Source organism: Amblyomma americanum, chromosome 1 (genome assembly GCF_052857255.1).
Source record: "Amblyomma americanum isolate KBUSLIRL-KWMA chromosome 1, ASM5285725v1, whole genome shotgun sequence".
Taxonomy (NCBI): domain Eukaryota; kingdom Metazoa; phylum Arthropoda; class Arachnida; order Ixodida; family Ixodidae; genus Amblyomma; species Amblyomma americanum.
The window spans coordinates 45,345,231-45,361,816 of record NC_135497.1 but is presented as its reverse complement, the minus strand read 5'-3'; the positions used below and the strand labels follow the sequence as shown (position 1 = coordinate 45,361,816).

At 47.3% G+C, this 16,586-nt stretch overlaps 1 protein-coding gene across 1 annotated transcript in view; it reads left to right on the top strand.

Annotated features, from left to right (window-relative positions):
• Nucleotides 1-15,984, top strand: part of LOC144129665 (uncharacterized) — a 59,157-nt gene extending 43,173 nt beyond the window's left edge. The window contains exons 6-11 of the mRNA XM_077663796.1: nucleotides 3,108-3,206; nucleotides 7,068-7,208; nucleotides 11,373-11,504; nucleotides 14,712-14,802; nucleotides 15,637-15,711; nucleotides 15,787-15,984. Coding sequence (XP_077519922.1) covers nucleotides 3,108-3,206; nucleotides 7,068-7,208; nucleotides 11,373-11,504; nucleotides 14,712-14,802; nucleotides 15,637-15,711; nucleotides 15,787-15,984 — 736 coding nt within the window. The remainder of the gene's footprint in view (nucleotides 1-3,107; nucleotides 3,207-7,067; nucleotides 7,209-11,372; nucleotides 11,505-14,711; nucleotides 14,803-15,636; nucleotides 15,712-15,786) is intronic.
• The last annotated feature ends 602 nt before the right edge of the window (nucleotides 15,985-16,586 follow it).

Here is a 16,586-nt window from a genome sequence, read left to right as displayed (position 1 = left end):
CCATGGTAAGGCCACTCCTGGAAATTCCTGGGTCTGCCCGACGTGGAGGGCACCCTCCTCTTAAGCTCAACACGTGACAGGGGCGTGTCCCCTGGGGAGAGAGTGCATGATCTGCCACAGTGAACTTGGGCACGCTTTCCTCAGCAAACCCGGCCTCCATCTAGAGATTTCAGGAAAGAAAAACCTTATAAAACTCGGCGCACAGTACGGCCGAGGAGCTTGCGCTCCTGGCGAGGTGTCCCTCACATCAAGTAGCTTCCTCACATCGAGACTATTTCACTGAGAAGCACTCTCAGTTGCTGCACGTGTACATAGTGTAAATATCTGTATAAAGTTTTCGTTGCAGTCCTCGTTACCCTGTCTCCGATCATCCTCGTCCCATCCCCGGTCTGGCCATGCTACCCGCGTCGCAAAGTAGGCGTAGACTTGAGGATGTTTTCAGGCAGCATCTACCGCGTTTTCCCAGTGCTGAACTCGCCGCCCGTGTGCTGGCCCTCGGCTCCCGGATACGTGCAGCGTCCGAGAGCCACTTCAAAAATTTTGGCGGCTTCTTACGAGCGCGCGTGCAACCAGATGACGACAGTTTGCGGAAGCGTGAGGATCTCGATGCGTGCAGATGGTAGTCGCGTGATGACGAGTGAGAGCCCACCCCACATGAAAACGACGTAGGTAGCCTAAGGCAGGTGCGGAGGATGGTCACGTGATCGGTGTGAGCGAACAGACGCGTCAGCACCGGGGGAAGTCGCAAATACAGCTCTTGCTGTAAACGTTTGTTCGTGGATGTTTTGAATACGATTATGTCGACTTCAAGCGGAGAGTCTTAAGCACGAGATTATTTTAGCTCCTATCCCCGCAAATTGCGGCGGTTATCAGCCGTGAGCAGTGCTTGCATAGAGCCGATCTTGGCTGCAAAAAATTCCGGACTTTTTGGCCAGAATGGTAGAGAGCAGGAAGACAACTTCAGTTCAAGCGGATTCCAAGCAGAGGCAAGGAAGAATTTTCGTTTCCCGATGCCATAGACCGCAAGGTCAACGCCACAGCTTCTCAGGAGGTGGGTCCTAGATGGTAGCCTCTGAAGCATATCTTGTAAATGGCCTCTTCCTAATTTGTCGTCCGCTCAAAGGCTTGGATTTAGCGCTGCCGTGGCTATGCAGTGGAGCCAGTTGTCTGAACCAACAGAAACATCCGACTGCTTCGAAAATGTGAGCTTTATGCAGCCGCACACGAAAACGGAAGGGGGCGAAAGCAGCCAAACTCATCACGAAGGCTGATGAGGAGCGGGCGAGTCCTATAAGGTACGTCAGATTCCAAAAGCAGCGAAGAACGCTTAGCGCACTGCCCATTACATGAAGGAGGAGCGGCAAAACGTGGCGGCACATAAAGCATAAAAAGCGTCAATGGAATCAGAGCACGCTGCTTAATTTTTAAAAAAGCGGCTGTTGACATAGGCTGTCCAAGCCTAGAAAACAGACAGAGAGACGTTGTATGCTGCCTAGCTCGAAGAACAGAAGCGGGCAAGACTGCGGCACAGACAGCGACACAGCAAAAATCAAGACTTTCTCTGGACACGCTTGGAAACCTCGTTACATGTCAGTGAAGTTGTTTCTTCGGGCAATGCTAGCGTTCCTCTCTTGCTCTGGAGCTCTGGAAGGTTTTCAAGGTTATCATATTTTATGAAATATATGTCGTAGGTTTTCCTCTCGTTCTTCATAACTACTACCAAGTTTTTCAGACATGCGTCGTTTTATTCCGGCGCGAATCTATGTCAAAGCTTCCCTTTCCCGTGGCCTGAGATCTGATGGTATTTACGGGAAACACAGCATTTTCGATGCCAAAAATATTCTCTGCACTTTAATGATCACTTCTCTCTTGACTAACAAAATTTTTAGGCTTGTACTAGGTCGTCTCAGGAATTTTATGGAAGGACTCATCGTTTGCATTCACTACTTCAGTCATTCAACGCGTGTACAGAGTGTTACTCTAGTGAAACTTGTGATGCCATCGCTGCATCACACGATCCGTACCTTGCCGCGGACTGAGTCTAGGTTTTCGGTTTTCGCAGCTCCAAGCTATATTCGATCATTTTTATGAAAACCGGTTTGATATTGTGAAGAGTGGATACTCAGAGGACTGTGATGTTACTGCAAATTCAAAATGTCCGAGAAAATCCCGAAGCGCAATTGCAGAGGTTCTAGAATTAGACGAGTTTAAGAGCCTTTAAGATGCTTTACTTTACTTCGCATACTTTACATGCAAGTGAAATATGCGAAGTCTTTTAGGGCTAGCATTTGAAATGGTGACGTAATCGCCGATTGAAATCGCGGAAGCCTTCAAGCTTCTACGCAGAGCAAAGCGCCAAGTGGAGTGTGTATGATGACGTCATGAACGATCCAGGCACATTTCCAGCAATATAAACGCTTGCGTTCAAGGAGGAAAACCAGCGGCAACGAAGACGAAGCCTGCCAGGCATTGCTTGGCAGCACCCATGAAATGACGCACAGAAGGGTGTGGTTTACGGCAGTGGGAATTTGAAATTTTACCGTCCGTGAAGTCACATCGATCATCTCGGCACTCCTCCGGTGCTGTGAAAAATAGCCTGAACTTTAATTCTCGTTTACGTCTCTATATTTAATTGCTAGGGCAAAAACGCTCGACATGCCTTACCTACAGCTTGTGTAGACTTGAATCATTTGAATATCGCGCAATACTCAAAGAGTGGTGCTTTTGACTTTTAATTAGGAATGTCCTGGGCCGTATTTTTTCACAATATATTCCTGATTTATCCTTGTGGATCACTGCGAATCGTCAATCCGTCATTCGATATCAGATCCCCCCGACAATTCTTCACACTACTTTTACTGTTTTAAACTAAGGTCACAGACTGTGGGTATTGCGTTAGTGACAGGTACAATGTAGTTATGAATCGCTAAAAAAGCTGCTGCAAAATACCGATATGTTTTCGGAGGCTGCTTTTACGCAGTGTTCGTGATCATAAATGCAAAGCTAAGAAATCTCGTTAGACACAAGTCGTTGTACGTTATGCACCCATTCATTGCGCCTGTCGATGTCATACAGCAACGATCACAGAGTTACTGACCATGTGACAGGGGCAACGGAGAATCCGAGGAGGAGGCGTCCAGCAGCAGCAACCCTGATGGCTCGCGAGGAAATCGTGCTCGCCAAGGAAGAAGGGCCGGAGCAGCGAGGTAAGCAAGGACTGCCACTGCCTTTGGCGCCACGCCGCCTACATGAAACCCGCTGAGTTATGTTCCTTATCCGCCAACTTCGCAGCACTCGCGGATGTTTAGAGCATGCTTTCATTAGTTGCAGAAGAGGAATTGGTTCCCCACTTGCCCTCTCGACTCTGAATGCCACCTGATGTGTCTTTTCATTTTGTTTTGTTTTTCGTTTTTATCACGCGGATATCAGTGGCGAACGCCCTCCCCCTACTCCTTGCCCCAGTTGAAAAAAATAATAAAATAAACAAACAGGCCACAGAGCACGGGACTTGAGTGCTTACCTGCAGCTTCATCCACCTGGATTTAATTCAACAAGGCCGTGTTACTCATACTGCCAGATGACTAGCTACTCACGATTGCTGCTTTGTGGACCCACGTTATACGCTTGAGCAGCTTACGTCTGGTGCACAATGTGACAGGCACGGTGTCAGCTGTCAGGACGGTGTGATGTAAATGGCACCATGAGCGTGAAAGCCACCTATTAAAAAAATGACAACGCGCATGCGCGCTTTTCGCGTGTTTGCCGGGTGGTGTACTGCAGTTATAACAAAATCACTCGATCATGCTTTTAACTGGTACGCGGAACATCGAGGGCATTTCGCAGGATGATCGAGCAGTATTTGAAAAGAGTCGAGTGCGAACTACATGCCAAAAAAGTTTTACTGAACGATTAAAGTACCATACTTAAACATGCACGTTGTGTCAAGCGATAATGGAAGGTTTTTGGGCGTCCGGATACTTCCTTCCACACGAGCCTACAAAAAAGCATCGTGAACTCAGGCCTCGTTTCGTTTCACTGGAAAAAAACGGCCAAACACATAATTGAGAAACAGAAGAAAAATTCGCAAATAGATACATTAACCACAAAACGGCAGGAGTCACAGAGAAATTTCTATTTATATAAACATTTTACACTTCCTCGTTTCATGACGGTCATTAGCGCAAACATCTAAGGACGTTTGGAACACCAGGGTAAATGTTATTGACAAACTATATATATCCTTGATTAAGCTGCTGATTTGCTAACTGTTTATTTCAAGAATGCTAAATAACTTGTAGCAAGCTTACAGAACAAAAGATTTGGCAATTTCAGTTTTCGTTCACGGTTTGGTGCGGCACAGTTCACCGTGTCAGCCTGACGGAGGGAGTCATTTGGCCTCTCGGCAAGGGAAGCAAGAGGACTGCCGGCGCTGCGCGGTAGTTCCTTGTTCGCGACAGAAGGGAGCGTTCAGTGTTTTCTTCGAAGGAGCAAGGATGAAACTACTTATAAAAACAAGCATTATTTATTTTCAACTTAGCCCCCGACAATTCAGTGCACTTCGCACTCTTTTATTTATCCCACTAAAAAAAAGGCTTTTGGCTACTCTTCAAACATCGCCGTCATTGTGTGCTTGACATCTTCATCGTTTGAACATAGTTGGCCCCGCCAGTGGTTCCAGGAAGCCAATAATAAAAGACCTTGACTGCAGGGTCGGTGATTTAGCTGCTCTGATCCCCATTGCTTCTTGGCAGCGAGCTTTTGCTTTTACAGTGGCGCGTCGTCATCAAGAAGCAGCTCGCCCGCTCAGAGCTTTCATGGCCTCATCTCTTTGATGGCCTCTTCCAAAGCAGCGACTGTAAGGGCCCTTCGTGTTACAATAGTCGTCTGTGGTATGGATTCTAAAAGCATAAATTCAGTATTGCCCCTGAAAGTTGTCATGAGTTATCCAGCAGACTGTTCAGCCCTAGGCGTTTTAGGAGTAGAGGAAGCCTCGTACTTCCACTGCATGGACTACATTTTAGACTGAGGGTCTTCGTGGCACATCAGAGCCTCCTCCACTGTCACCAAACGTTGAAAAATGACGCAGTGCACTGAATGAATGAATAGCCATTTCCATGGGAAGGTCCTTTAGAAGGCCATTTATTGAACATCTCGTTGTTATGAAGTGCAATTCTCCTGAAACGGGATACAGCGAACCACCGACAAACTTTACTGGCCGTTTCGCGCGGACTAAGGCGATTTGTAAGGGTTCCGAATGGTGCCATGGTCGCAGAAATAAAGCACCGTGGCGGTGCGCTTGCAGTTTTCAAGGTATCGATATCCCGGTGATCTAAGGGCCAGCGGCGAAAGTGGCAAGCGTTTAACAGTTTCCATTGACCGCAAGGCAGCCATCGTCTGAGCTTTCGGTCTGGCATTCCCATTCTCCAGAAGACAACGCCGTCATGCGAAGAAGTGTTGTGGCCGGCGTACATGTGAGCTGTGCGGAAGAAGCTCGCCGAGATGTAATCCCGACATCGCCGCCGCGTGCCCTTTTTTAATGCCGCCTGTATCGTCTCCTGCACCTAGACAACGGAGTTTAATACCCCTGTCACACGGGCACTTTCGATCCTCATTGAGTCAATGCTCATCGAACTCAATGCAGATCGACGGTTGTCACACGGCCACTTTCAAGCGCAATCGAGCTCGATCCTGCTTGACTCGATGCCGATTCCTCAAGAGTGCTTGAGGTTCCAAGCACAATCGAGAACACTCTCGCTCTCATGAAGCTATAAAAATAAACACAAATTAACAAAACCAAACCACAATTGTTGTTGTAATTGATTAAAATGTAACAGCACATTTTTCAGGTACTATGCCTGCTTATATGCAAACATTTGAAAACAATCTCTACACCACGCTCCAAGCTTCGCCGTCAGTGTAAACAAAGATGGCGTCCTCCTGCTCGTCGGAGCGGAAACTGTGGAGCGAGCGCGAGACAGCCGCTCTCATCGACTGCTGGCAGGACCGCCTAAATAATTTGCGGTGCCAGAAGAGAAACGCCGCAGACTATGCAGAAATCGCGGAGGCGTTGCGGGCCCTCGGGTTGCATCGCACAGCAGCAGAGGTGCGCCACAAAAACCTGGCGCAGATACGCAATGTACCGATTTGGCTACGGATTTGGCTGCCGCTGCCCCCGACTGCACAGTGTTGCCGGACATAGCCATGTTATGGCTGTCGGCGGAACATTTGGCGCCACCTAACACACATGAGAGAAACTTCTCAATGAGCATTGAAAATGCCCATGTAGCACCGGATGTTTCGAGCGTACTCGAAAATCTCGATGCAGATCGAGCTCAATGAGGATCGAAAGTGCCCGTGTGGCAGGGGTATTACATTGTGAACAGGTCGCATCTGTCGTCTACGATATATTGCCACCAAGATCCATTTCCTAGGCTCATTCAAGCGCTGCGACGCCAAAAGCAGTGAGTGGCACGCCCTGCCTATCAGGAAGTGCCTTTCTCCGGGCGATCCTGGCGGCCACTCGTCTCCTCGGCCTCACCGCCGTGGTCGTCCGTGTCGCCGCTTCGCTCTGGTCCTTTATAACGCTTTCCGCCTCTCTCCATCCTCAAGCTGCATGGCGCCGACAACAGGTTTACAGCGATGGCCGCGAGGGGCAGTTTGATCATACCTTGCAGCTATTCTGTGTCCAGTTCATTGTTATTTTACCCTCATATTTAACATACGTGGAACACTGTTTCCCACAGAACTATAGAACATCAACTAAAACTTTGTTACGCGTATTTTGTTTGTGAGCATGATTCCGCCTATTCAAGTAGAATGTTTTTTAACTTTCACTTAGCATTTGTTACTCACGTGCCCCCCCCCCCCCCCCCCCCCTCTTCTTAACAGTGGTGTGTAGAAACAGACCTGAAAATAATTTTCTTTCTGTCTTCATGCAGCCGTTGACTGCAATGAAGCCTCTTCCGAAGAGAGGGCAACTGCCTCTTCGCAGTGGTCGCTGCAGACATGTGCAGACACCCTATAGATGTGCTAGTATGACGCGCTACAGCACTCCGTATACCATGCAGGGGAGCCCGGCCAGGACGAGAGGCGCCGGCTGAGTCCGGTGCCGAGCCGGCAGGCGGGCTTGAAGACTCGCTGAAGGGAGCAGCTGCTCCAGGCGGATCTCGCGGCCTCCCCGCGCGCAGACCAGAGGGCCGCAGGGGCCGGTAAGCATGTCTTGCCACTCAAGGCATCTGCATGACACGCGCTGGGCGCTGCTCCTTTCTGGGCGAAAAACGGCTACTTTTTTTCATCAGCGTTTCATTTCACTTCCCTCTTCAAATATTGTTGTGTTCAAAGCATGACACCGAATACTAAAGAAAAGCAGAAGCGAGACGAAAGTCTTAAAAGTATCCTTCACGCGCCAGACTTCAACCGGCCTCATATTTTCCGCTATAGTGGAAGCCACAGTGTTAGAATTATTGTGGTGGAATGATTCGGAATAGTGTCGAGGGCCTGCGCATCTTACACGCATTTAGAATTTCTCTGCAAAGACCTCTTTCTTTTTCACTAGAATAAATTAAATATCTTCGCAAATATATCTGCGAAACATGTAAGCACATTTTGCAACTATGCAAGGCTTTCGACGATATAAAACACCGCGAAGAGATTTGTGCCGATCGCAGCCGCCTTGCATGCGCAGCTACGCGGATAAACCAGCGCTCGTGCTGTCGTTTGCTTCCGTCGTCCTTGTCTTATTTGCGCTATTTTTTGAATGAGTACATACCAACTCACACAGTCTTCTACTTAAAGCTTGAAGTTCGGCGGCAAATACCTCGGCGTGCTAGCATTGTAGCGAATGCAAAAGTACAATACCAGCACGTCTATGCTTTTGATATCAACTTGTGTGCTTGCTATATACAGTACCTAAAATGCTTGTCAACTGATTTTAGTCAAATACGCGATCGTCCAAAATTATTCTCTCACTTATTGTCTCTACGTGGATACCTGACTTACCTACAACAACAGCTTTAGTGTACCGCTCAACGTTCCTTCCTGAAAGCCTGATTTTGAACGCCCCCTATAAGACTGCTTTAAAGGATATAACAAGACATCTACGTATTGATTAATACTGCCGTGTAAAAAAAAGGCTGCAATGTGAAAAATTATGCACTTATCGTTGTTTTCTGCGCGTTCTTCGGATTCTGTGCTCCTCAAGTCAGGTACCTGGATTCTTCGCTGCTCGCTTTTTGTGGAGCGAGGTTTCATATTTCTGTGCTACATCAGGACAGCTACGAACAGGACGCTGTTTGGCATGCTTGCTTGGAAGACATTCAGAAAAAAAAGAAGTTGTCAGTATCCAGTGTTTGAAATGGCCGAGCTGAGCACAGTACAGCTCGCAACCGGCAGGAGAGACGAGTGGAGCGCAAATAATAAAATGGAATGATCAGCGCAAGGAAAGACCGTAGTCCATTATGCTTTATCTCATAGCAACATCTTTGACCAGCGCCTATTCTCTAGTGCTTATAGTTGCAACGATCGTTTCGGAGGATGGCCTATAGTTTTAGTTACTTGTTTAGGCGCCGCGTTGGCTGTTTGGTTATGGCGCTCGGCTGCTGGCCCGAAAGACGCGGATTCGAACACGGCCGCGGTGGTCGAATTTCGATGGAGGCAAAATTATAGTGACCCGTGTGCTGTGCGATGTCAGTGCACGTTAAAGAAACCTAGGTGGTCGAAATTCCCGAGCCCTTCACTACGGCGTCTCTCATGACCTGTGTCGCTTTGTGACGTTAAACCCCTATAAACTATAAACCAAACTTTAGACTACTTGTGTGCTTTGAAGGCAAACGCAATATTTTTAATTTAAATTTTCCCCTCCCTTTATAAAGACACACGTACGTATTAGCATGACGTCGTAAGCCAACGCACGTGCTAGGTTTAGCTTTATTCGCTGAATGGCAAATTGGCCGATGGCCGATTGGTTACGTGCTCGCTTCGCAATCTCCTTGGTTCAACTCCCCGCATTTTCGGAGGAATTTCATTTTACTTTGCTGATGACGTCACAAGGTCACGAGGGTTTTGGTACCACTTTTCCAGGACAAGCGCAGGGCTCTGTGTTTAAGCCATATAAGGCTTGCGCCTTGCAAAATATTATGGATTATCTGCGACGAGCTTCATATTCCCTTGGGAGCACTGGCGGTGAATGCACTTTTCAAAAAGGCTCAGCAATGTCGGGACTCATGTAGCGCTTGCTTTTTAAATGTCCAGCTTTACATGAATAGTGGTCCAAATGGTGCTACGGAGATACCCGCCGCTTCTTCCCCAAGCAGCACAGGTAATCGGCCCAATATTGCCAAAGGGTGGTTTCACTCTGGTCCTTCGTAGGGGTGGCCTTTGCGAATACGATTCCAATACTGGGCCAATTACATGTGCTGTTTGGGTCTAATCTCGTCATCGTCATTCGCCTATCTGCCCGAATGGGACTTTGCAATTTCTGACAGATTTCTTCAAGTGTCGCTTCTGCAGGAATTTCAATGTCACCGCCATATTAAGCCCCGGCTATCTTCCGCACTTTAACTTCCTTTAGACACCGAAATTTTGCTGTATAGTAAGTGGGGACCGACTCTCTCTAAACTACCTTCATAAATTCATTCATAAATTCATGAATTGAAAATAAAAATTTTCCTTTAAGTGAAAAATTCCTCGTCAGCGGATCCCGATGTACTCATGTGGGTGCATTTTATTCATTTTATTTTTCTGTCTCTATGGAAGACAGTCACTGAAGCAATCGCATAATGTGAAAGAAAGCGCAAGAAAAGGCTGGGCATCCTTTTTGCGTGGTTTTATGCCAGGTTGGAGGTGGTAAATTCAGACTCGATGCGCGCACAGTATGTGCACAGGCTTATAAAACATGAAGGCATGATAATGGGGCGTTGAAGGAACAGAGGATGCCTAACTATGACGGCAAATGGTAGAAACTAAACAGATGCCATTTGTGGCCTCTAATGCCAAGGATGTGGTGCCAGACCGAGGTTTCTGTAATCCCGTCGTGGTCGGCATGCATACGCTTGTGGCGGTGCAAGATGATCTCCTGTTCTCGACTGGCACTCTTGAGGTCCAGATAAGATTGCGAGCTGGACTTCGGTAGGGATCAACGACTACGCAGCAGGGCATGACTGGCTTGCAGGTGCCCACCCTGCGCCTACCACCTGATCTCAATGAATGCGACGTAGTATGTCCCGGCCAAATGACTCCCTTTCCGTTGCACGAGTATGGATTCGAAACTGGAATGGTGTCATGAGTTATCAGTTAAAGCCTCGGGGCGGGGATGGTGCCGCAGCGGGCTGGTGGTGAAATTTGACTGCCAGTAAAGACCCTGGAAATTAAATATCAAGCCAACGAAGCCATTTCATTCTCGATAGCGCAGCAGTGCCATTGAAAAAAGTCATGGACTGAGAACACGCATTCTCGCTTGCCACACGGCGCTTACGAGGAAGGTCTGACCATTGTGATGACACCGCAGCCGCGCTACTCGGTGGAGCGCCGGAAACGAACTTCCAGCCATTGCCCTTAATAAGCAGAAGGGCACTTTTAATGCTGGGACCCTTCATCTGGAATGAAGAGTAAACGTCCATAACACGCGGTTGGTATCCACCACGTTCCGACGCCGAAGCACAGCTTTCTTTCTCCTTGGTAGAGAGAGTGAGTTTGATAATTGCCTTGTTTTGCTCCTGCCGCCTGTTTAATAGTTCATGCGTCATTTGCTATTGTCAGGTGACCAGCTTTTCCGCCATTGGTGTTTTCAAGATTAATGCCCTACACTTGAAACCCTGTTCATCAGGAGTGACAAGCACATAGTGGCTAGGACCTGGTGCCGTGATCAACACTTGAAATGCTGAAATGCTTGAAAGGCTTCAAATGCGGTGCACATCAGTTGTGCAATGTGGCAGCACGCAATTTGCGGTCAGGACGTGAGGCTGTGATCCACACCATACGTGTGAATGTCACAAACAGTAACCCCACGAATGCTGTGATTTAATGTAGTTCCGTTGGGCGGAGTATGCGTCGAAACTAAGCACGAGAAGCGAGAGAATACAAGTTGAAACGTGAAAGCAGCATAATCGCCACTGCTTGAAGAACAGCGAAGATATTTAATCTTACAAACAAAAGTCTCTTGGCGACCCTGTTTTATTTCCGCATAATATATCAAGGGTTTTGTGCAGGATCGATCAGTGTTCGGTGTGTATCTTGTCTTGAGAAGTGTCTTTCCCAACGATGGAAGAATTAATCGCTAAGGGCTTTGAACTTAACCATATCTAGAAACATTGATGGAAGTCGTATACCTAGTACACCTTAAGGGTCACAGAATTTTGCGTATCCATGTTGTGCAGGCTTCGGGGTGGCCGCATTGCCCGCGGGCAGCTGCACGCTGACATCGCAACGAGCGTAGGAAACGAGGACGAGGTCGCTGCGCCAACTTCATCCCTGGCGAGGCGCGCCAGACAAGCAGGCCAAGCTGCCAGGTAAGCACAGCCCCTTTACTGCCTGTGCATTGGTGACCACTACCCGGGGTGAATGGGTCACTTTTGACCCGTCAACGTTTCTTTCCCGCGAAGTATGTTCTTCCTTGGCATCCATATTAACCTCCACCGGTAAGCCAACTTCATATTCACAGCGGCACGCCAAATATGAAAATGAAACTCGATCAACGTGTATGCAGTTGTAAGGAATAAACAGAGAAAGATAAGTTTGAACGTATCTTTTACTACTGGAACTTGCGAATTTATAAACTATGGCCTCAGTAAAGATAGCATTTCGCGGGCCCCGCACGCCTAAATATGCATGATATGCAACATATAAAGGCTTGTCATGAGATAAGTTTCGATCACCTGGCATTCCTCGATGCACGAAACAATTCTACACCTAGGCGTGCTTTCCGGTTCATCAGTATACACAGATAAACACGAATAATTGAAAAAAAATAGGAATACACATTATAAATTGGAGTGCAATCAGCTCCTAAATATATAAAAAAAATCAACAATATTTGAACTCGTAAATAACGCTTTACGCTGCAATGTTCGAAGGTTCTGCAACCTAAGATGAAGATAATTTTATTGATAGCAATCTGCGTATTTCTATAGAAACTTTCTCTACTTGCTCGGACAGGCAGCTTTTTTCTGCTCGCCTTGTCACGTGACTGTTCTTTTGGAGCCACAATGAAATATTACTCATATGGCCCACTCGCTTGAAAAGGACTGCCAAGAAAAAGACACAAACTTGCAGCAGCTTGAAGCTGGTAAGGTAGGCACTGCAACGCTTTAAACTAGGCAGGAGAAATATATACGGGCGGCAAAAAAAATGAATTTTAATGATTGAGGTTAGACAAAGTAAGCCCAAAATCCGCAAATACAAAGAAAATTGTAACCTCACTATTAAGAAATAATGTATATAACAAGTGAATAGATATTCCCTTTGAAGCTACTTTAGAAGACAATGTGTTTATTATCTAGTTTTTATTACACAAAATTGTCCAATTACAAGCTACAATGCATGCCCAACAACCTCCAGAGGCGATTTCATGCTCATTAAGCCAATTTGCAGTTGCGCCCAAAACTTCCACACCCATTCGATGTGGCAACTTCTTCTTCTCCCAGTCTTCTTCGTCTCGCTTTACACCGTTCCCTCAAGCGTGATCTGCTTCACTTGCTTCATGTTCAGTTCAGTTTCCGTTCTCGAAGCTTAGAAATGCGCTCGCTGACCTTGACGGTATCGACGTCACGGTGGTTTCACAGCGCTGAGCGGCGGCAAACTAAATCGTAAAACAGTTTCCATTGACCGGAAGGCAGCCGTATATAATGTTTTCGGTCTGGCGTACCCTGTGGAGTAACTCGGTGTCCAGCCGGCCGGTAAGGCGCACTTCCGTGCCAGCTACACGAAAGCAGGCGTTTCTCGTACGCGGCACGTTTCTCCAACCCGTGGTGCACAGTAGCAGCTACGGCAGGTTCGAACGAATAGGCAAGGGCAGGGCACGCTAGGAAATAGTTTATTGTCCTAACGCGAGGCAAAGCACACTGCGGAAGAATGTTCCATCTGATAAAACAGACGTACGGTAGCTCACAGAGTCGTTGTCGGCGGCCGGAAGCAAAGGGGCCCCTCGGGGCAGGTCAGGTTGAGGCCAGCAGAAAGAGAGGGCTTCCGCGCCGCGAGCTCATCTTTTTATCCCCTCGGGCATTGCCGAACTAGGAGCAATACGTTGCTCACGAGCTCAGGAATACAGCCCTTTTCTAAGTCGCCAGTGCGCTGTCGTGACGTCACCTCAATGTTGGGAACGAGCAGAGTAGCAGGAGTGCCTTCTCCCCACATTCCTGGTGTCGCGCCCACGTGGTCTCCTGACTCCGGCGCGGGGGATGAGGAGGGATTCCAGTGCATCCCACAACGCATTCTTCACAAGTCTAGAAGTTTTGTGGCCCTCGTGCTTGTGAGCTCCGCGGTGAAGCCAACCCAAACGGGATCTCGCCGCAAATGTCTTCTGCACGCCCTTTTTTTACAGCGCCCATATCGTCTCCAGCCCCTAGAAAACGGCGCTACAAATTTTAACCCGGTCAGCCTCTCTTCCACGATATACTTCCACCAAGACCTGCGTTCCCGGCTGTAAAGCCCATGCGGGTTGCGGAAGCCTAAGACGCGCGTTGACATGGCGAACATATTCGATTGGGGAACGTATATTTGGACCGAGGTGGGGTCTCGGTGCGCTCTTTAAATGGCCGGCAACGCACATTAGCGGCAACTGAAATGTTGCCTATGTTGTCGACGGTTTACACAGTGGCAGGTAGTCCCGTTGGCATGCAGCAGCTGCAAACAAGGTTAGGCATCTATATTACGAAGACACAATTATCAAGAAAAAATCAGGAGCCCCTGCGACTCAGTTGCGTCGAGGTTGCACGGTAATATATCTGTAGGACGGTCTTCACTCGTGCTTTCTATTTCGAGCAAGTTTCTTGGGGCGGCGCTGTCTCTGTCTTGGCCCCCTGTCACTTTGGGTTGCTGATAAGGCATTGCAGGCTAAACGTGGTTGTACCAAACCACGCGTTAAAACGCTGCAGTGAGACATTTGCATTGTCCCAATGAAAAATTGGTTTCTGCGCTCTGTCACAGTGGTGTCACAAGGCCGAGGCTGCCGGGACTGTGGCTCCGTGCTTCAGCCTTCCTTTCCCGCACCACCATATTTTCATGCCCTCTTTCGCTGTGGGATCCGTCCTGGAAATAGGAGAAATAAGTCAGTAAAACGTCACACAAAAACCTGATTATAATAAAACTGAAGCCATTTGAATACGTGCTTGAAAAGAGGGAATATATGAACTTAAACGCAGAGGCTGAACCGAACAGCGAGAATCAAGTGGATAGCCCTGCACGAGAGCCGCTCTTATAGACCGTTTACAGAGAGCAGTTCGCCTAGTCGACACTAGCGGCGCCGCCGCTGTCGCGACATAAGTGGCCTTCTGGATAGCAGGCGACTGCAGCGAGTGCGTATACGGGGTGTTGACCTCGCTGCTGTATCCTGTATGCTTTGCGGCAAAAATGTGGAAAATCAGAAGCAAGACGTGTCTAGTGTTCGGTTGTAGGAACTGCGACGCAGATTTGAAGGCATGGAATACATCTGTTTGCGAAACGCATGGGCCTCAACTTCACGAAGGTTGTGCGTGTACAAGGCCTTTTTCGATGCATAGATTTCCGCAAGGAGAGAAGAACAAGATCGTACGACAGCATTGGATTGCGAATCTAGAGAGGAAAGACTTCAACCGTGGCTCATCGTCTAGGGTGAGTACACAGGATAAAAGTGAAAACACCGGTTTCTAGGGTCGTTTGTTGACGATACCTGTAACGCCGGCAGTCGTCAGTGATCGCGCGCTCGAGCCGCTCTTCAAATGAATTTCTTTACATGGTCTGACGGGAGGTTTTGGTTTGCCAGTATCGTTTCAGTCACCCTGCTTATCTGAGAGTAGGGTAGAACGACTTAGAGCCTGCTGTATTAATGGTAAAAATAACCTAATCTAGGACCGAGCTAAACGGACTGATGTGCAAGTCCGCGTTTAGTCGGTGCCTTTCGAGTCGGCTGTGCATTCGCGCTTGAAGCGTAGATCCTTTGCACTGTAAATACCTTATCTCTGCCATCTCGTTTCTAAATATTTACGGGAATGTGCGGCGCTGGCTGCATTTCATTTTCGCCACAACTGAGAGATACGAGTGCTTGAGCACGTGAGATAGGCGATTTCATAATATGGCCAGAAGCTTTCAAGGCATTGTGCTGGACTTTTTGTTTGTTAATGAATATTGGCATCACACAGCCCAGGAATGCTGTTGGGCTATGCTTGAGTGCGTGCAAATGCCGGTTGCAAAAAGATTTCTTGGTTGTGTGCCCCGGTTTATGGAAAACAAAGCTTCTCAAATATGCATTGAGAAAATATTATGGTGGAATATTTTTGAAGAGCACAAATGAGAAGTGCAATGTCTGGAGAGTTGCATGAAATGACCATATTACATGTTTAGTTAGAATGACCACATTACATATTTCCTTGTATTTGTGGTGTTTGACGTGATCCACTTGCACTGATTGTCAGAACTTAATGTGGCCTTTATACACATTTCTTGCAGGTATGCTCAGTTCATTTCATTGATGGGCGTCCCACTAAAGACAACCCATACCCAACATTGCACCTTGGAACACCGGTATGGCTTTTGGAGGCTTGTTCTGAAATGCAGTTTGTTTTTTCTTTTGTATTTTCATACTCTACAATACTTTAGACTGTTCACCACAACGAAATAAGGAAGCTGGCGCGTCACGATGTCACTCCTTTAGAGCCTGATGCCTGTTCAACAGCTGAACCTTTGTCACACCATTCATCAGACGAGCAAGATAACGAGAGTGCTTCAGCTGATCATCACCTGCCTATCAACGTTGGAACAGAGGATCTATCACATAGGTACAGTAAAGTGGTGTGAATTCATGGGTTTCATGGGTTCTCATTTACATGCTTTTATGCAAGTCTGCCTTGTGTGCAAAACATGCATGTTTGCTTTGACTAATTATATGCAGAGTTTAAACCTGTGGTACACTAAGGATATTGCTGCTTTAGCTAAGAGTGTGCTGCACTTAGCAGTGCTTTCTTCCTTCCAGGTGAATTTTGCATCCTTCACGTCGCAAATAAGGTCTTTTTATGTCATACAGTGAATGAAGTAAACAGTATTCAGCAATCTCGTCAGCGGGGTAACACGCAGTCTACCATTTTTGTGCAACAGTTTGCCACCAATAGTGACATCAATTTTTCTGGAATTTCAAGCGTAATGTGCACCTTCGAAATAGATATTACTCCCACAATCGTTCATAAGTCGCATCATTTTATTGTTGCTATTTCTATAATGACACCTCTACTAGTATTTTGCCCTTGAGACCTAACAAACTGTCTTCGTCAATGCTTGAAGATACCTTTTTGGTGGGAGTGCTTCTTTTGAGTAGAAAAAAAGAATGGCGTGTGGAAGGGTAAAGGGATTCAACAGCAGAATCTGTTTACAAATAAACTTGCTGATATCATGAAATGGTCACT